Genomic DNA, 21409 nt, shown 5'->3' with positions numbered 1-21409 from the left:
GAAGGTTGAAGAGAGTGAAGCTGAAATGTTTAGCTCAGTGAAATTGGTAGAGTTACAGCAGAAAGATCCACGAATAAAGCAGTTATATCAGACAGCTTATTTGGAAACAGAATGTATTCCAGACTGTTATTATCTTAAAAGATAATGTGTTAATGAGGAAATGGAGACCTGTCTCAAATTCCAGCAGATGAGAAACAGGTGGTAGTGCATCAAATAATAGTACCGCCTGGATAAAGAAATGAAATATTGGTAGTGGCTCATGAAATTCCAATAGCTGGACATTCAGGAATTAGGAAAACTCAGGTGAAAATACATAAACATTTTTATTGGCCTGGACTGCATAAAGATGTAGTCAAATTCTGTAGAACATGTCATTCAGGTGACCAGAAAACCTCAAGCAGTGATTAAACCTGCACCTTTAATTCCAATGAGCATTTAAAGAACCTTTTACTAGGTTGATTGTGTACATCCTCTCCCCAAGACCAAAAATGGAAATCAGTACTTGCTGACGGGACTGGGATCGAGGGATTCCATTCCTGTTATTTGCAATTAGGGATGCCCTGACGAATCAACCGGGCTTAGTCCTTTTGAATTAGTCTATGGTCATGAAGTAAGGGGACCACTTAATTTGATTCAGGAGAAACTAGCGGGTCAAAGTTCAGAAACTACTCTCAGATTATGTGACAAAATTCAGAGAAAGATTGAACAGAGCATGTGAACATTTGAAAATATCACAGCAGGTGATAAAGACATTTGCAGATATGAGGACAAAAACTCAGTTTTGTTGCTGGAGAGAAGGTGTTAGTATTGTTGCCAGTGTCAGGCAAACCATCAAAGGCAAGGTTTAGTGGGCCTTCCAGGATTGAAAAGAGACTGAGTGAAGTAAATTATTTAATAAATACTCCAGATAGAAGAAAGAAGCAGAGGGTGTGTCATGTAAATATGCTTAAACAGTACTTTGACAGGGAAAATAACCAGAAGGAGGTATTAATGGTGGTAGATTCGGAAAAGGAGGTAGATATGAAGGATTCTGAAATTGACTTTCCTCTAATTAAATTGGTCAAAGAGGGGGTACTTAAAAATTTAAATGTAATACTGAGTTACCTTCCAGACAAGTGCCAAAGTGATTTGGAAAGGCTGTTGCAGTCACACAAAGCTACTTGTGGGAATAAACTGGGGAAAACAAATTTAGCTATGCATTATGTAGATGTGGGAGATTTAGTTTCAATAAGGTAATATCCTTATAGATTAAATCCATTAAAATTAGCTCAAATGCAAAAAGAAATTCAATTCAAGCTTCAGAATGACATCATTGAGTCTAGTTGCAGTTATGGGTTCAATTATTGTGATGGTGCCAAATCCAGATGGAACACAAAGACTGTGTGGATTAGTGAAAAGTAAACACAGTGACAAAAACAGATTCACATATTCCAAGGTTGGAAGGTTGTATTGAGAAAGTGGGACAATCAGAATTTATCACAAAGATTGACTTGCTGCAAGGATATTGGCAATTACCGTTATCAGAAACAGCAAAAGAGATATCAGCTTTTGTAACGCCAGATGGACTATATCAGTTTAAAGTTATACCATTTGGTATGAAGAATGCACCAGCAACATTTCAAAGACTGACAAAGTAATTGCAGGACTGAACAATTGTGCTGTTTCTATTGACAACTTGGCACTTTTCAGTTAAACGTGGAAGGACCATTTACAACATCTGAAAGGGCTGTTTGAGCGACTGCAAGAAGCTAATTTGGTAATGAATTTGGCTAAGAGTGAATTTGCAAAAGCGCAAATTACATATCTAGGCCATACCATTGGACATGGTCAGGTGGTCCCACGAGATGTGAAAATAAAAGCAATCACAAATTTCCCAATGCCTACAACAAAACAGGAAGTTTTGAGATTTCTGGGAATGAGTGGATTTTATCGGAAGTTTGTACCAAATTTTAGTAGTGTGTTTGCTCCATTGACTGAGCTACTAAAAAAAACATGAAATTTCAATGGACATTGAGTGCTACCTAAATCCATGCTCGGCTTTCACTATTCATTCACTGCTGGAGATCAACCATGTTTGAAGTGTACTTTTGAGATACACAAGGAGACTTTCAAGATCACTTTAATAAAAGCAAAATACTGCAGATGATGGAGGTCTGAAATAAAAACAAAGTGCTGGAAAAAGTCAGCAGGTCTAGCAGCATCTGTGGAAAGAGGAATGGGGTTAACACATTAAGTCCAATATGGCTTCTTCAAAACAGTTCTGAACCCCCTTATTGAAGATCTTGTAGGAGTGACGAGTGCATCTTGCTAAGGTTTTCAATTGGTCTGGAGGAGGACAAGGCCAGGTCGAGAGAGGAATAGAATAGTAAGGTGGACGCCTTCCTCCCTTGTGGGTACAGTATATCCCTCCTTCTATGGACCTCCTCTAATACCATGTCCTAGATGCTCTCCCTTGGTCCTTGAGCCATCCTGAACTGTTCCATTGTAGGCCAGTCAATGCACTCCACACTGTCAGCAGGAGGTGAGTGAGTGGAGGTGTACTCAGCCACAAAAACTGCATCTGAACAAATGTCTGTTTTCACGTCTCGTCATGTTTAAATCATGGAATTCATCAATTAGCCAAATCTGCATGCTAAAACTAGACTTTCAAACAAGTATCTTAGCACAGCACTCGGTGTCTTTTTTTTCCCACATTTCACCAAAACAACCCCATTTTTCACGAGAAACTATTTTGAGATGATTAAACAAATTCAAATTGGAGAATATTCACATTCTCATCCTTCCTGAGGCCTAATTCACAATTATTAAACTAACTGAACTGAACTTCACATCTAACTTCCCCATTCAAAATTGAAACACACAGCATGATTAACCAAATACAAGCAGTTTTCACCTTAGGAGGAAAGTTTGCCACAAATTTTTTGTTGCCATATTTTGATACCACTAGATGGCACCATTGCACCTTGCACATTAATTTCTGATGGCAGAACCTATAGTAAACCTTGTAACTTAATGCAATGGCAAAAGAACAAACTACTTAATGCTCACATTTGTTTGAAATTTGGGGCACAACTTGTTTGTGACTGGGTTTCCTTTTGTAGGTTCATTTGGCCAAGTACAGTGTACACAGCATAAAAAATCAGCACTAGCTTTTCCACGGTCCTCCTGGGAGTCTCCTGCACAACAGTTCCAAGAACAATTGCTTCAGGAGTCTGGTGTCAACGTTCCACCCGGTGGAGCTGGTTTTGAGCAATTAGCGCCTTGATGCCAGACATGTTGGCTTAGGAGAGCACACTACTGTTGAACCACCTTTCTTGCCATCAGATTTGGACAATCTTGCGAAGTCACTGCTGGTGGTTTTTGTGCAGTGCTTTGAGGTATCTGCTGCAGCTTATTCCAAGTCTCCAAAGCACATAAGAACGCGGGAATCACTGCTGCCAGTAAACTATGACCTTAGTTGTGGGTTTGAGAAAAAAAGTGTCCTCAAATACTCTTTTCCTCAATCGGCCAAAGGCTGAGCTGGCACATTAGAGGCGATGATGAACTGTCGTCATGAGGAGACTCCCCAGATATGGAAAGTGGTCCACATTTTCCAGGATCTCACTGTTGATCTTAATCAACCAGGGCAGGTGTGCTGTAGGAACTGGTTGGAAGGGGACCTTAGCTTTGCAGGTGTTTAACTGAAAGCCCCATTTTCTCATATGTTTCAGAGGAGTTGACAATGACCTGGAGCTCCGTTTCTGAGTAAGCACCATCTGCATACTGAAGCTCAACGAATGAAGTTGGGGTGATTTTGTTTTTGGATTGAAGGTTGCACAGGTTGAACGGTTTTCGCATCCATTCCGTAAATTATCTCCACACCTGTGGACATGCTGGAGGTGAAGTGCTGTATTGCAGCAAGCAAAATGGAGGGTTGGTGCAATTACACAACCTCGTTTGACCCAGTTTTTATTGTGGCAGTTCTGTTGGTGAAGATCACAGCATGAATGTAATTGTGGAGTAGGTGGAGGATGATGTCTGATTGCAGCCAAATTTGAGGAGGTTACTCCATAAGCCTTCACGATTAACAGAGTCAAAAAAGGGTGTGTACAGTGATTGGTGCAGTTTGTTACATTTCTCTTGAATTTGCCGAGCAGTGAAGATCATGTCTGTGGTGCCTCTCAAACAGACAAAAACCACGCTGCGACTCTGGAAGGAGCTCTTCAGCCACTGGGAGGCAGCAATTGAGGAGAATCCTCGCAATGATCTTCCATGTGGAAGACAGCAGGGCAGAAATATGCAAACACCCTCACTAGCAACAGGAAATTACTGATATTCTCTGCAATTAGCAAGGTTGCAAACTAATGCTATTAAATGACATTTGGCACAAATTACATGCTCTTTTTAAAGCAAAACACTTAGAGAAATCTTCTAATGGCTTTTCATGGTTATAGTTCTCAGGTTATTTATGATGACAGGTTTTCAAAGGCCAAGTGTGCACTTGTCACAACTAGAGTCATTTTAAAATTCAGGCTCAGTCGTAATTCCAAATGCCACCTTATTCGCTCACATTTTACGTGGTTTAATTTCAAAAACTACAATTGTAAAGAAAAGTAAACCCCTGATGAATGTTAACTAATGCCATCCAAGCTGCACACTAGCCCCTCATTATGGAATGTCTTTTGCAGCTATCAGAATATTTCCAAAGTGATATGAAAATGTCTGATGACCTGAAGATGTACACAAAATTAGAATATTCAAACTGCACTTCTCTAACTTTGTTCTGAAGGGTACAAAATATTACAGAAATGCTGTGAGAAGGATAATGTTTACAAAATATTTGTCAGATAAAACTAATTTTACACATTGATTAATGTGACTACTTACAAGATTATATCACAGTTTGGGCAACATAATACTCACTTTCCTGAGTTATTGGCTCATTTGGTCAAAGGCTAACCTGTCCTTTCCAGTGAAGAAAAAGGTACACTTATACTACAGTGCTTTGAGAAGCTAATGGGTGACAAATTTACAATATACCAAACATACACATGTAGAAGTCAATCTTGGCCATAACTTTTGGCTTAAACGTTTGCAATTTTTAAAAATATACGCCTCATGTAAAAGTTGACCCTAATTCCTCAGAGATGATAGCCTGAAAATTTCAGAACCAGAACATAACCAGGGGATCTTTAGGAGGCTAAAAACATTCATTAATGGGCAAAATATGAGAGCATCCTCATTAGCAACATTGTATCAATGAGTCATAGGCTTGTGGAATGAACTTGGTCCCAATATTGTCAAAAACTCATTTCTAAACTGTGGAATATCGAATGTGCTCATCAGAACCAAGGATGATTACTTGTGGGCTGATGCCGAAGTTACTACTGATGATGATATCGCTTGTTAATTTTATGATTTTTACATGCTTTCTTCATTTCTACTAGAATTTGTTGAATCGTACTTTATTCCATTGATTATTTAAAAGATGAAAGCTGATAGTAGAATTTCTTATCATACAACAAGGAAAATAATAACTGCCAACATATGAAAGTAAGCCTATGACTTCGCATTTTTTAGTTGAGTGATGGTCTTTTTTGGATTTCACTCCAGATTTTGTTTGTCTTTGTTTCATGTCACGTAGGGTCAAATCTAACACGCCTGTTAAGCCCTCAAAAATATTATCAGTGTTAAAGTTGACTCTTAAATTTTTGCCTAAAAATTTGGTCTCAAAATTTAACTTTTACATGGGTACAATGCCATATTTAATATTAAACTTGCCCGCTGGTTCTGGTGCAATACACTCTACACTGCCTGGTTTAATGAGACACAAAGGCTTTGTAAGAGAAGCTGGTAGCGCTTGCTTCCTGTCAATACAGTTTAAAATTGTTCAGCATTGGGACAACTTTGTGCGCATGCAAATTACAGTGCCTCAAATTACTACCGTGAAATGTTATACTGTCACCACTACAAACTGATTATCTGATCAGTGATTCAAAAGTTACCCACTGGTTGCAAGATGTTTTGGGATCTGATAAGGTACAACTCTTTTTCCTTTACTCCTGCAAGTAGTATGTGACTTGCTCAGTATATGATATTCACAATAAATTCACCAGCAGTGTAACCATTTAATGACAATTTTCATTGAAGGGTTTGAAGCACCCAATTACAGTGGGACTCTGGAGACTCTACCAGTTTCACTGCTGCAGTGAACAACATCCAATTGTGACACTCATTGTTTTAACAGACTAATGTCTACACAGCAGTTCCTTTCAATCTGTTTCCCAGCAGGCAAAAAGTATTGTGTGTAATAATATACACACTGGATAAAGACAGAAAATAAAGGCAAAAATCATGCTAGCAAGGGGACAATTTAGCATCTTATATTGTACATGTTGCATTATATTATTGCAATCATCAAATCTTAAAAGTTGTGCTTACATCAGCAGAGGTTTATTCTCATCAGTTTGACTGACACAGTAGATGCATCCATTGAAAAAAGAACAGAAAGATACCCCACAAGGAAGTCTAACAGACCTATCTATAGCTGTCTAGGAGGGAGACAGAATAAGAAGTGGATTTCAAATCCACAGAGGATTATTTTTACACACACAGTTTAGCTAACGGCAGTATTTCTGGACTGGAGTTGGAATGCTCGATTCTCAGTTCATCTCCAGTTTCATACACCCACATGACAGGGATAAATGAATCACTGGTATAAGGGATGCATTCCCATTCACAGTTGGTGACAGTTCCACCCTGATCTGCTGCCAGCCAATCTCTGAAAATCTCAAAAGTTAGTGGAAACATCTGAAGCTATAATATTTCCAAGGCAATGGAAGCACAGGCGGCCAACTAGGCCACAAGAGGTGCAGGTCTAGAGAAAAATAAGGAAATTAAGTTTCTTTTTCACCAAAGGAATAGCAAAGAATTAGCTAATGCCGTCAATATTGTTCAATTGATGTGGATATTGTTCTGTTCAACACCTCAGAAATGAGGTCTCATAGAACTCACCAAAGATTATATTATTTTGCAATAACATTTCCAAGGAATCGCAGTAATTTCATTCAGTTTTTCCAATCCATTCTATGTTACTTTTCAGTACATTCTCAGTATGGTATTCCAGAGCCTAGCAATCTGTTAGGCACTATGACAATATCTCTGTTAAGTTGACAGAAGTCCTGTGAGATGAGTTATTGTACTGGTCACGTGAACCTTTTTAAACTGTTTAAATGATAGGGAATCACTAGAACAGATTAGTGGAATCTTTAGGAGCTATCCACAGATTCTTTCACAGAAATTTACTTTGCACCATGTAAGGAGACCAAAAGCACTGAGAAATGAAAATGTCACTTTCTTCCCTTCCAATACTTAATTCATTATGCTCTTTTTTTCTCCCCAAATTCATATATTAAACAATTAATCTACGAAAAATTATCTGCAAGTTGCATACTCTGGGTAAATAAGGTCCTTTAGAATGGATTAATAACTTAGTTTACAGTTCTTCATGTCCATATGTAATTTCTCTTTCCTCGAGTCACACCATTCTCTTGCTAAGATGGCCGGCAAGTAACCCACTCCCTTTCCAATGGCACCAAAAACTACACAACTGGGAGATGCAGCAGAGCAGCTCGAGGTGGAAAGCCCATGGAGAAGTGCCTCACCTCCATTCATTTCTCAGGGCAGATTACATTACAACCCCTGACAGACTTGGAGAACTCGGATATGAATCTGTTAACTTTGACCCTGTGATACAGCATCAATCTGCAGCACCAGGTCTACCTACTTTGCAGATCAGTCAAAGCATCGCCCTCTATCGGGGATGGGGCCACATGCCAAATGCTGTAGCACTTAAGTGATGAAAGACACAATCTTGATTCATGTAACTCTTAAGAATGACTCAGATTCAGTAAAATACAAATGCATTTGAATAAGTTAGAAGCACAATTTAATGTTATTAGAAAAAGAAGGCTGAATTCTTCAGTTACACCAGGTTTTCTTTTAAAAAAGTAATTTCCATTTAGATTGAAATGTCATATAATATTGAAAGCCTCAATATGTCAGATCTGTAAGTGACACTATTGGTGTGGCATTCTCTGACAATATCCAATTTCACCATTTCTTATTACTGTGTGAATAGCTTCACACACCACATATATCACAAAAGGATACCAATTCATTTTATCCTTTTGTGCAGATTAAGATGCCACTCTACACAGTGATCTGTACACTAAAGAAACAGCAATTTAGATTCTTCTTCCCCTTGACCCCAGAATCTGCCACAACTCCTCTTCAAGAACACATAGTTGCTCCTTTTAAGGTATTAGCAGTCTCCATGGAAATTAATTTTTTCGGTTCATGCCATTGTTGCCATAACTGGAGCCTTTTTCTATTTCTGTCATTCCGATCATCCATCGCATACCAACGGAGGCTGGAAAACAAACAGAAGATTTTCAATACATTATAGATACATCAATTCAGTGTACTAACTGTAAGAATACAGATTAATTACACTTTTTTGCTTGCAAATTTACAAGTCCTTTAAAGGCAACCTGTCTAGGTTAGAGTTTAAATTAGATTTGGTATGTCTTTGGTCAACAGTTCACAGAATTGTTACAGTGCAGGAGGCCATTCTGCCCACCATGCCTGCACTGGCTCTCTGCATGAGCAATTCATAGGGCCTGAATTTTTCAGGCAGTGGGCAGGCTCAGCAGGAACAGGTGGAGGCAGTCGCGGAGCCGATTGCCACCCGTGATCGGCTCCGTGCTGCCATTTTATGCGGGCGGCCAATTAAGGCCTGCCTAGCTTAAGACGCGAGCGGTAGTGCTCAGCGCTACCTGTGCAGGCGGAGAGAGGAGGGAGAGGAGGGGCCATGCGCGTGAAAGAGCGCTTCAATCTCCCTGAGGCATGAAGCTGCCTCAGGGAGATTGAAGGGCTTTTGAAATTATTAAAGGTTTAAAAATTTATTTAAACATGTCCCCTCTTCACATGAGATGGGACATGTTTTTATATTTATGAAATTTAAAAAATTTATTTATTAAAAACTTTAGGAAACCTCATCCCGCTTGTGGATGAAATTTCCTAAAAAATGTGAAGGCCGCTTGGCTTTATTGCCTCCCGCCAACCTTAAGGTTGGACGGGCAGCGTTTATAATGACCTTAATTAGTTCCTTAATGGCCTTAATAGGCCATTTACATATCAGCAGGTGCTCAGCCGAATCCAGTGCACGCCCGCCGAATGAAAAATCGCAACTCAGCCCAATGACATCGGGATGCACGCCTGACGTCATCGCGTGTCGGCGTGTTGGGCCCGCCCTCGCACGCCAACTGAAAAATCCTGCCCCTAGCGCCATTCCCCCACCTTCTCCCCCAAGCCCTACACATTCTTCTTTTTCAGGTAGCAATCCAATGTTGAATGCTCAATTGAACCTACTTCAACTACACTCTTGGACATTGTATTCCAGAGCTTAGCCACTCGCTGCATGCAAAATCTTTTCTTTACATCACCTCTGCTTCTTTTGTCAATTACTTTAAATCTGTGCCTCTTGTTCTTGATCCTTTCACAAGTGGGAACAGTTTCTCCCTATCTACTCTGTCCAGGCCCCTCATGGTTTTCACATTAAATATCAAATGGCAGTGAGTGCACAAAGAGGCAAGGGAAAAGAAGCAGAATGGATAGCCAGATGGCTGCAAGACAGAAAGCAGGGAGTAGGGATAAACAGCAACTATTCAAAGTGGAAAGCACAAGGTTCAGTGCTGGGACCACAGTAGTTCACAATTTATATTAACAATTAAAATTTGGAATCAAAAATACAATTTCTAAATTTACAGATGACACCAAATTGGGAGGAGGGGGATAGTCAATATGGAGGACCACAACAAACTTCAGGATGACAGTCATAACCTTTGATTGGCATATAATGGGCAAAATGAATTCCAACATTAAGTGTGAGCTATTAAAATTTGGTTAAGAAAAATAAGGAGGTTGCATATTGCTTGGAAAATAAGAATCTAGATTGGGTAGAGGAGCAAAGGAAACTGGGAGTACAAATACACAAATCACTGAAGTAGCAATGCAGCTTACTAAAGCAAACCAAAGCACTAGGGTTTATTTCTAAAGGGATATAATTGAGAGAGGTTATGTTTAACCTGTATCAAACCTTGGTTAGTACTTGGATACTGTGCACAGTTCTATGATTCTTGACCAGACCCCCAAGTTTTGGGTACGATCCTGTTTGGGACCAATAATGTTTTGTTTAAAGTAGACAAAGCTTGAGATCCAAGACACTTGTTAAGAGAATAAAGCCACAAGATTCCATGGGTTTTGAACAAACAAAAGTAAACTTTACTACACAAGGTTAGAATGTTAAGACAATTTACAATATCTACCTTATACTCTAACATTCAGGGTTAATATGAGGTACATGTGAATTAACAGGCAAACTGTGGTTGAACACAGCACAATAAAAGATAGACGCGACTAAGACAGATTCCACAGATTTCTCCAACAACCCACCCAAATGTCAGAAAACCAATTTTGTTGAAACACTCTTTTACAAGGGTTTCCCGCCTTCACTTTCTAAGATCTCGCCTCGGAATTCTCTCCAAAAGTTGCTCCAACTTGGACAGCGTCAATGACAGTCCATCTTGCAGGGTTTCAATCTAGTCTCCTGAGACTCCATTCCCCTGCATGTACTCAGGCACCAACTCTCAAGCACAATTTCAGTTCTTCGGCCATGCCAAGCAGAACACGACAGCTCTAAAGGTTTACTTTCACCCCAAAGGCCTGCAGCACAGTCACCAAAATTCTGCTGCCTTCTTCAATCACCACGGCTTCTCCTGAGCACTCTTCACTTAAGGTCTGCCTACCGCACCCCGCTTTCTTCTTGGAGCCGCTTCCTCTGCTCTTCTATCTTCTTAGCTTAACTGGGGCTTCTCCCTGTTCCCAGCCCAGGACTTTTGTCCAACATGGTGCACCACTTCTAGGTCACACGACCCAGTTTTCTCACATTGTTTTCTTTTTGCACAGGCCTGTCCTCAGCCCGAAGAACTTAAAAGTGCTGAATTGCACTTGCGCAGCCTGTTCTCGGACAATGCATGTGTGTAAACTCCCAAGGACTGGTTGGAACTTGGAACCCCCGGACCCCTGCTCTCCAATGAGGTAAGTTTGGGTTTCATAACGCCTCATGCCTTGGAAGAAAGCAAGCTTCACCAAAGTGAAGGTTTGTTTACAATGGCTTTACAATTTATTTTATAAGAAGTACTTAACATCATAAACTTCTAACAAATAGATTACATACTGTACAGTCTTGACCAGCTTGTATTGCTATTTTGTATCATGGGTTTTCAACTTTTGTGATGCAACTGCAAACCAATATTCTGGAGGTCTTTCCCTCTTCACATATGATGTATATTAGTCAAGCTATGTATACAAGTAATTGTCACATAGGTTTCTCAACTTTAATACAGATCAGCATGGGGTTTTTCTTACTCTTCTCCTCCTTTAATGGAAACATACCTTCAATGAGTTCTTTAAGTTTGCTACTGAAACAAGTGCATGTTTGATTGACAACCAGCTTCAAAAATGATCTTTTCCACTCACTTCCCTCAGAGCATATTTTGTCGTTTCATTGTTTTGATCATGACCAGATGAATAAACCTGCACTGAGGGAGCTTTTCTCTCTTTACTCTCGTCATTTTCTAGCTTATCCAAGAGATGTGTCACAGCATTCTGCACACGTTCATATTCTTCTCATTGACGTTTCAAAAAAAAAGGAACCTTCATTTTCACTTCTTACAATTTCACCCAAATATTTGTTTACTCTTATTTTCCAATTCTTTTCCAAGCTTATTAATCTTCTCATTCATTTCAGCAACTCTGGCAAGTTCAGTTGTCTTTGGTATCAGAGTCATCTGCAGAACTCTTATACAAGCTTAACAACTTCATATGGGCATTCAGTTCATTCCGGAATCTTTCTTCTGTGGTTACTGACTGCTCCCTGAACTTTTTCAATTCGCTCATTAGGTCCTCAATCTGTGTTTCTTAATTTTTTCCTTATCTGCTTTTAAAGTCTGGATCTGGTCTTCCATACCACACATCTCATCCTTCTTGTTCTCCAGATTGCATCTGAATTCAAGAATTTCATTGCTCTTTTCATGACAAAATTCCAATAGTTCATACTTGGTTCTTAATTCTGTATTCAACACCCTGTACTGATTCTTCAACAATCCCTTTCCCCATTCAAGGCATTTTTCATGATAGTTAGAGACTTCTGCTCCTTGAAGTTTCATCAAGTTTTAATTGAAGATCTTTGTTGAATTTGCTCCTACAAGTTTATCATTTAGACTTTTCAAGTCTTCATTCAAGTGTTAGTCACAGGAAATAGAACACAAGTGTTCTCACCAGTTCTCCTTTTTTCATTAATAACTCATCTTTTGTGTGAAAGTTGGTTCTCTACACTGGTCCACCTTTCCTTCAATTGCTCGTTATCAGCACAGCAATTTTGAGGAGTTTGCCAAAATCTTCCTTCATCAAAACATCTGGAACACAAATTGCATCATCAGTCACTATCAATGACTGATCTGCCCCAGTATCTTTCTACAATTTATATAAATGGCTTGGATGACGGGACATGAGGAATGGTGGCTAAATTTGCTGATGACACAAAGACAAGTAGGAAAGTCAATTATGAAGAGGACGTAAGGAGGATACAAAGTGACATAGATAGGTTAAATGAGTGGGTAAAGATCTGGCAAATGGAGTATAATGTGGGCAAATGTGAAATCGTTCATTATAGCAGGAAGAATAAGAAAGAAATCTGTTATCTAAATGGTGAGAGATTGGAGGAGCTCAGATTTAGAGGGCTCTGGATGTCCTAGTACATGTTAGTATGCAGGTACAGCAGGTAATTAGGAAAGCTAACAGAATGTTATCATTTATTGTGAGGGGAATTGATTAAAAAAAAGTAGGGAGGTTATGCTTCAGTTGTACGGGGCATTGGTGAGACCACATCTGGAGTATTGTGTACAATACTGGTCTCCTTATTTAAGGAAAGATGTAAAAACGTTGGAAACAGTTCAGAGAAGGTTTACTAGACTAATACCAGGAAGCAGGTTGTCTTATGAGGAAAGGCCAGACAGGTTAGGCTTGTAGCCACTGGAATTTAGAAGAGTAAGAGGCAACTTAATTGAAACCTTTAAAAGTCCTGAGGGGTCTTGACAGGGTGGATGTGGAGAGGATGTTTCTCCTTGTGGGAGAATCTATAACTAGGAGTTACTGTTTAAAAATAAGGGGTTGCTCATTTAAGACAGATGAGAATTTTTTTTCTCTTAGAAGGTTGAGTGTCTTTGGAATTCTTCCTCAAAGGTGATGGAAGCAGAGTCTTTGAATATTTTTAAGGCAGAGCAAGATAGATTCTTGATTAACAAGGGGGTGAAAGGTTATCAGGAGTAGGCAGGAATGTGGGGTTGAAGTTACATTCAGATCAGCCTTGATCTTATTGAATGGCAGAGCAGGCTTGAGGGGCCGAGTGGCCTACTCCTGCTCCTAATTCGTACGTTCGTATGCTCTCAAAATATTAATATGTTTACTGTTTTGATGGAAGAGTAAGGGAACACTTTTCTGTCAAACAAAACCTCTAAAACCTCCACTAACCTGACTCATTTTATCAATGTTCAAGGAAGAACCCCTCGGCTATTTAGAGCCACATTCTCCATTCTAGTAGGCTCTGAGGTCACATGTTTCAGTTGTACCATTGCTGCCACTGTTAAACACCCATTTACTTTACTGGTACAGCCTTCTCTGAAGGCTCCTTAAGTGTTCCTATTACTCCTACCAGTTTACTGTTCAACTTCCAACAACTGGCTTTGAGATGCCCTGTCTAATGGCAATAAAAGCATACTGGTTTCTTATCAATTTTATCCCCTACACTGCTATTTCTGTTGGCTGGAACAGCTTCTGCCTTCAACCTAAAGCTAGACTCCTTTCTATTCCTCCAACTTCCCTGTGGGTTTACAAATGAAGATCTACTGCTCCTAGTTTATGTTATATTTCACACCGATCTGCTAAAACCGATGCGTGCCATACTTCAGAAACCCTACGATTATTCAAGTGTAACCTAATCGCTATTGAGATGTTATTTTAAAATTCTTCCAGTATCATTAGTTCCCTCACATTAACATCCTCAAAATTTTGTTCTAACTTCAGTGATCGAAACCACTGGTCCCACAACATTTTTCTTCCTAGCAAACTCTACAAAGGTTTCATTCTCTTTAAAGTCCAAAATTTTAACTGATATGCTTCAGGGAAAAGCTCCTAAGCATTAAGCACCAGTTTTAACTACCTCATAATCTGAGGATTGTCCTTCCGAAAGGCCAGAATACACATCCAAAGCCTTCACGATCAAAACACTTTGCAAAATGAGAGTCCATTTGTCCTTTGGTGACTTTAGCTTTGTAAGCATCTTTTCAAATGAGATAAAATATCTCTCAGCTCCATCGTCAGTGAATTTAGGCACTATGCTTAGACTCTTAGTTAAATCAAACTTCCGAATGGGTCTTCCCTCCTCATCCGAACTACTAGACGCTTTCACCCCATAAACCTAAGAATTTCTTTCACCAGTTCACACATTGCGTTATTTCCCTCTTTGAAACTCTTTCCCTTTCTTCATTTCTATCCTCCCTTGCTAACCTCTTTCTGGAGTTCAAGTTCAAACATTTGCATTTCTCTTTATTTTTCCTCTTTTTCTCTTTCTATCTCAAGCTGCTTCATCTTCAACTGAATTCTAGCTAATTCAACTGAATTACCATCTGGATTAACTTTTCCTTCTTCCAATTCCAAATGCTGTGCTATTACCTAATTATGTCAGCTTTCTCAGCCCCTACATTTAATTCTAATCTTAAATCTTCTGCTAGTGCAATTAGCCAAGCCTTGGTTAATTTTTGCAAATCACTCAGGCATAAATCTTCCCTCTGCAGAAAAGTCATATCAATTCACAAAGCCGTTCTAGCTTTTCAATCAGTATAGTAAAATTCACCGTGGAAATCTTATCAACATTAACCTCAGCAATTACCAGCACTTGTATCTATCTGTGGATTTGAAATCCTGCAAGAACCCCTAATTTATGTTATGATCCTTGACCAGGTCCCAAGTTTTTGGTATTATCCGGCTAGGCGGATAATACAAAATAACGTTTTGTTTAAAGTAGACAGTTTGAGATCCAAGTCACTTGCTAAGAGAATAAAGTCACAATATTCCATGGGTTTTGAACAAATAAAATGATAAAATAATTTACAATATCTTTCTTATGCTCTAACATTCAGGGTTAATATGAGGTCCATGTGAATTAACAGGCAAACTGTGGTCGAACACACCACACTGCACAATAAATGACAGATGTGACCAAAACAAATTTAATGGATTTCTCAACAACCCACCCAGATGTCAGTAACACCGAGTCAACTAATCTCACTGAAATTCTGTCTCTCTCACAAGGGATTTCAGTCTCCACCTTCGAAAATCTTACCTTGGAATTCTCTCAAAAAGTCATTCCAACTCGACGGCGTCAATGATGGCCCACCTCAATGGGCTTCAATCTCATTTCCTGAGACTCCATTCCCGAGTATGCACTTAAGCACCAACTTTAGCTCTTCAGCCACGCCGAGCAGAACACTACTGCTCCAAAAGGTTACCTTCACCCCAACAGCATACAGCACAGAACACCAATCTTCTTCTGCCTTCTTGGATCTTCAGGGCTTCTCCCATGCCCTCTGCTCCAAGGTTTCTCCTGAGCCCTCTCCACTCAAGGCCTGCCAACCGCAGCCTTTTTTCTGCTAGGAGCCTCTTTCCCTGCTCCATTTTTTTCTCTACTTAACTGGGACCTCTCCCTGTACCCTGCCTGGGACTCTTCCCCAATATGGTGCCCAGCTTCTGGGTCACATGACCCAGTTTTCTCAGTGTTTTCTTTTTGCAAAGGCTCGTTGGGCCCATCCTCGGCCCAAAGAACTTAAAATACTGAATTGCGCATGCGCAGACTGCTCCCGATTCACACATGCATGGAAACTCCTAGGGACCGTCAGGACTTGGATTTCCTGGTTCCCTGCTCTCCAATGAGGTAAGTCTGACTTTCATAACGGTCGCCATATTATGAAGGATATAGAGGCACTGAATCGGGTGAAAAAAGATTTACAACGATGATGGAAAGACCTTACAGAACTCAGTGGTACAGAGGGATCTGGATGTCCTGGTACATGAATCAAAGTTAACATGCAGGTACAGAAATTGATTAGGAAGGTAAATGGAATGTTGGCATTTATTGCAAGGGGAGTGGAATAGAAAAGTACAGAAGTTTTACTGCAGCTGTACAGGGCCTTGGTGAGACCACATCTGAAATACTGTGTACAGTTTTTGTCTCCTTACTTAAAAAAAAAAGATATAATTGCGTTAGCAGCAGCTTAGAAAAGGTTCACTCAACTCATTCTTGGGATGAGGAGCTAATCTTATGAAGAAAGGTTGGACAGGTTGGGCCTATGCCCACTGGAGTTTGGAAGATACTGAGGAGATTTGATAGGGTAGATACTGGAAGGATGTCTCCACTTGTGGGAGTGACTAGAATCAGGCAGAGATTAAGAGTGAGGTCTACCAGTTAAGACAGAGATGACAAGAAATTTTTCTCTCAAATGGTCATTGGTATGTGGAATTCTCTTCCCCTGAAAGCAGTGGAGGTTGGGTCATTGAATTTATTCAAGGCTGAGTTAGACAGATTTTTGATAGATAAAGGTCTTGAGGGTTATGGGGTTCAACGGCAAAGTGGAGTTAAGACACAACTGAATCAGCCATGATCTTATTGAATGGCAGAGCAGGCTCAAAGGGCTGAATGCACCACTCCTGCTTTGAAGTCCTACATTCCTATAATATACCAACAAGCAAGATTATAGCTATCAGAAAAGGACTTAAAGACTGGGTTTTTCTTCTCTTGAACAGAGAAGACTGAATCTAATTGAGATCTTAGATACAGAAGAGTGTTTCTATTTGTTGGGAACATCAAAACTAGAGGACATCAACACAAGATAGTCACTAAGAAATCAGTTAGGGAATTCACAGGAAAACCCTTTAACCCAGAATGTGATGAATTACCAAAGGGAGGAGTTAAGGAGAGTTGTATAGACATATTTAAAGGAGGCTAGATAAGTATGAGGGAGAAAGGAAGAGAGGGTTACGCAGTTAGAAAGGGAAGGATTGAGAAGAGAATAAATATCAGCATGGACTAGTTGCGCCCTATGACCTGCTTCTGTAGATGACCTGTGCTTTACATCTTATGCAAATCTAAATATGCCAAAACGTCGCCTAAAAAATCCGAGCACTAATCTAAACCTATTTTAATATAACTTCTATATCATAATTGTCAAGTTTCTCAATCTTCCTGATTGGGGAAATGTCTGATTATTTTCCACTAATGACATGCACCAAATTACAAAAACATTTCTTCTTAACCACATTCTACCCAACATGTATAGGGGAAATAATGTCACCGCACATCCCAATCAATCTCAGAGAAGCAAAAATCTTTTCATAAATAATTGTAGCCTAGTATCAAGTAAAGGTGAGATTAATGGAATTTACATACACTTCTAGAGTGATTACCTAAACAAATTTAGCTCCACATTTAGAGCACACAGATGTCGAGATGGTACCCACAAGCCTCAAGAAGGTCACAACCTGCTTCTTGGCTGTGCTTCATGTCTAGTCTTGCTTACGCTCTGTTCCAAAACTTAAGCCCAAGAACTGGTCCCAGCAGGCATGTAGTCAAACTCCTTTTTAAGCCATGGGCTATAGCATCAGAAATCCTTCATTTTGAAATATTTCTTTTTGCTTTTTCTCTTCTATTACCTCTACCAAAAAGAGTTCCTTGTCATAACATAGCCTTCAGATTGTAGATGATACCAGAAAATTGCTGCAAATGGTGGTTGCTGCGCTCTCAGCAAAAAACAATATACTAACAGTAGGGTGAGGTAACTCTCTCTTATTTACCTCCTCCTGTAATCCAGAGATCAACTGGAGAGTCCTGCCTACTGACAGAACTGGCAATTGCATCAAAGCCATTGCTTGGTGGCTCAAATCATAAACATTTTAGGGATTAGGGAGAGCTAACAACAGCTGTAATGGCCTAAATTGCCACTATACATTTATTCAAGGCTGGGTTTGTACAAGCAAAAAAATTCAAATGATCCAAGTTCCTTCAAAATATGAATGTACAAAAACATTAGGGAAACCGCAGGTCCATGTTTGAAAAGCAAACATTGCAGTGAATATGTCATTGGTATAGGCAACGTGAATGCAGAATGAATAATCAAGTATTTACTCAAGCTCAATAATTTATTTCCATCCAATTTAGAACTGAATAATAAAACTTACCCTAAGGAATTAATGAAAGCATATCTAAAATATATATTTGATGCAATGCTTTAACTCTTGTGCAAAATGAGTTAGATGCAAATTTGATAAGACCTGGAAATGAGTGCAGGGTTGTTCTAGAAGTGCATAGCATATAAAACAAAATCTGAACAGTTCCTCCTGGTCACACTATCAACTTATATTTACACTGCACCATCTTTCAATCACAATTTGTCAGCAGATCACCTCTGTCCTTGCAAACTGCCACTCCCACTCCAACCTCCCTTTCCAAAGTCTTTGAACATGCTGCTGCCTTCCAAATCCATACATATCTTTCCTGCAACTCCATCCCTCCAATCAGGTTTCCACCACTGCCACCATATTGAAATGGGTCTTATCAAGCTCACAAACAACATCTGATGCATCTGTGACAAAGGTAAACCATCCCTCTTCATCCTTCTCAAGCTGCCTGTAGCTTTTGACAGGATTGACCACAACATGCTCTTCCACGCCTCTCCTCAATCGTCAGCTGTGTGGGATTGTATCTCTCCAGTAGTAATCAGAGAATCACCTGCAATGACTTCTCTTCCCACTTTTACACAGTTACCTCTAGTGTCCCCTAAAGGATCTCACCTTGGTCCCCTCTTATTCTCATCTACATGCTGCCTGCCCCCCCAGGGACATCATTCAAAAACACATCAGGTTCCACACGTGCACTGACAACATGCAGCTCTATCTCATCACCATCTCTCTCTGAATTGTCAGACTGCTTGCCCGATTGTTCAGTACCGGATGAGCAAAAATTTCCTCCAACTTAATATTTGGAAGACCAAAGCCACTGACTTCAGCCCCATCAAACTCTGTTCTCTTGCCACTCACTCTATCCCTCTTCCTGACAATGGTCTGAGGTCGAACCAGACTCTTTGCAACCTTGGTTTTAGTATCTGACCACAAATCCACACCATCAACCAGACCGCCTATTTCCACCTCCATAAAATTGCCAGACGACCCTACTTCTGCTTTTCTGCTGCCAAAACCCTCATCCATGTCTTTTTTACCTCTAAGTTGACGAACCAAAACTCTGCTGCCTGTATTGCACCAAGTTTTGTTTACCTATTATTCCTGTGCTCGCTAACTCTCAGTTAAGCAAGGTCTCGATTTTAAAATTCTGATCTGTGTTTTCAAATCCTTCCATGAGCTCCCCCTCTCCTAAGTATAACCTCCTCCAGCCCTACAACACTCATATCTGCACTCCTCCAATTCTGGCCTCTTGATCACCCAGATTTTAATTGCTCTACCACTGGTAGCCGTGCCTTCAGCTGCCAAAGCCCCAAGCTCTGGAATTCCCTCCCTAAATAGCCCCACCTTTTCTTCCTCTGTTAAGAATCTCTTTAAAACTTAACTCTTTGACCAAACTTTTGTTCAGCTGCCCTAACACACTCTTATGTGACTCAGTGTCAAATTTTGCCTGGTAATGCTCCTGTGAAACATGTTACCATGTTTAAAGTGCCATATAAACGGAAGTTGCTGTTGGGCAGCCCTCCTGAGCCCACCTAGAAAGAGGAAGACAGTAGACGCACGGAAACACCACCACCTTCAAGTCACACATCATACGGACTTGGAAATATAATCTCTGCATCATCATCATCCTTGGGCCAAAATCCTGGAACTCCCTACCCAACAGCACTGTGGAAGTACCTAAACCACACTGACTGCAGTGATTCAAGGCAGCGGCTCACCACTAGCTTCTCAAGGGCAATTAGGGATAGACAATAAGTGCTGGCCTTTCAAGTGGCACCCACATCCATTGAATGGATTTTTAAAAAGGCATGAGCAAAATAGAGGCCTTGAAAAAAAAAACAATCTTGAAGATATAATAGGTGGAAGGAGAGCAGAAAAAGAATAAATTCTGGAGGTGATCACAAAATATTTACAGAGCAAGTCCTTTTGGGGTAGATTTCAGCCTGCCATCTGGGCATAAAAATAATTGACTATCTACCCTTTTTGTCTGTCCCTTTATATCCAGTCACAAAACACAATGGGCAGAATTTTGCCTTTGGTTGGCGGGCGGGCCCCACCGGCGGGCAGGCAGCTGAACTCCGCCGCCGAAACGAGGCCCGCCGCCATTTTGAGTGGGTGGGCCAATTAAGGCCCGCCCAGCGGCCTGCCTGACAGGAAGCGCTATGCGCTTCCTGTGCAGGGGGTGGAGGGATTCCCCATCTGTCAAAGTGCGCTCTTTCGTGCATGTGCACGAAAGAGCGCACTGCTCCCTGAGACTAAGTGCTGTCTCAGGAAGATTAGTGGCGACTTAAAAATCATGAAAAATAGAAAAATAAAAAAATTAACATGTCCCCCTCATGTGACAATGTCACACGAGATGGGACATGCTAATAAATCTCACATAAACTTTATTAAAGTTTTTAAAAACGAACATGAAACCTCATCCCGCCAGTGGATTAGGTTTCATGTATTATCAGGAGCATGCTGGGGCTCCTGGCCTGCCCGCCAGCCTTAAGGTTGGACAGGCAGGGTCTTTAGTTATCTTAATGACTCTGTCAAAGGCCTCAATTGGCCATTGACAGGTCGGCGGGCAGACAGCTGATTTCGCTGTCCGCCCGCCTTCCTAAAAATTTAAAAAGGGACCGGGATGACGTCGAGGGTTCCTCCTGACATCATCCCGTGTCATTTTCCCGTCGGCAAGCGGGCCCCGCCCCCAAATCACCGATGGCAAAAGTCTGGCCAATGAGTTTAATACTTAACTACCACCAAGTTTAACTCTATACAAATGCTGGCCGTCTAAAAACTTGAGGGAAATACTGACTTCGATTTATCCAGTTACATGCATCACAGCTAGTTGTTGTTGAATCTGCTTAATATTTATATAAAATCCAGCAAGCCCCAAAGACTCCTTTCACGAATATTCAATGAACTGCAGCTCAAATAGACAGTGGAAACGTGGGATAACGTAGGCATGGCAGAGATAACAAGATTGGCTGTAATACAGAGGACCTTCCCACTCATTCCAGGTGTTTTGTATCAG

At 40.4% G+C, this 21409-nt stretch overlaps 1 protein-coding gene across 4 annotated transcripts in view; it reads right to left on the bottom strand.

Moving 5' to 3' along the window:
- Positions 1-7910: 7910 nt before the first annotated feature.
- Positions 7911-21409, bottom strand: part of agpat4 (1-acylglycerol-3-phosphate O-acyltransferase 4 (lysophosphatidic acid acyltransferase, delta)) — a 192942-nt gene continuing 179443 nt past the window's right edge. For 2 of the 4 annotated variants that reach the window (XM_078556739.1, XM_078556740.1), the window contains exons 9-10: positions 10139-10209; positions 7911-8410 (exon numbers count right to left, since the gene is read on the bottom strand). In XM_078556739.1, coding sequence (XP_078412865.1) covers positions 8387-8410; positions 10139-10209 — 95 coding nt within the window. In that variant the 3' untranslated portion in view covers positions 7911-8386. Of the gene's footprint in view, positions 8411-10138; positions 10210-12381; positions 12519-21409 lie in introns of all 4 variants that reach the window. The other 2 variants (XR_013578660.1, XM_078556741.1) reach the window with 2 other exon arrangements.

This window comes from Cetorhinus maximus, chromosome 14 (genome assembly GCF_964194155.1).
Source record: "Cetorhinus maximus chromosome 14, sCetMax3.hap1.1, whole genome shotgun sequence".
Classification (NCBI taxonomy): Eukaryota; Metazoa; Chordata; class Chondrichthyes; order Lamniformes; family Cetorhinidae; genus Cetorhinus; species Cetorhinus maximus.
The sequence above is the reverse complement of the archived record's forward strand: the minus strand, read 5'-3'. Positions and strand labels throughout refer to the sequence as shown.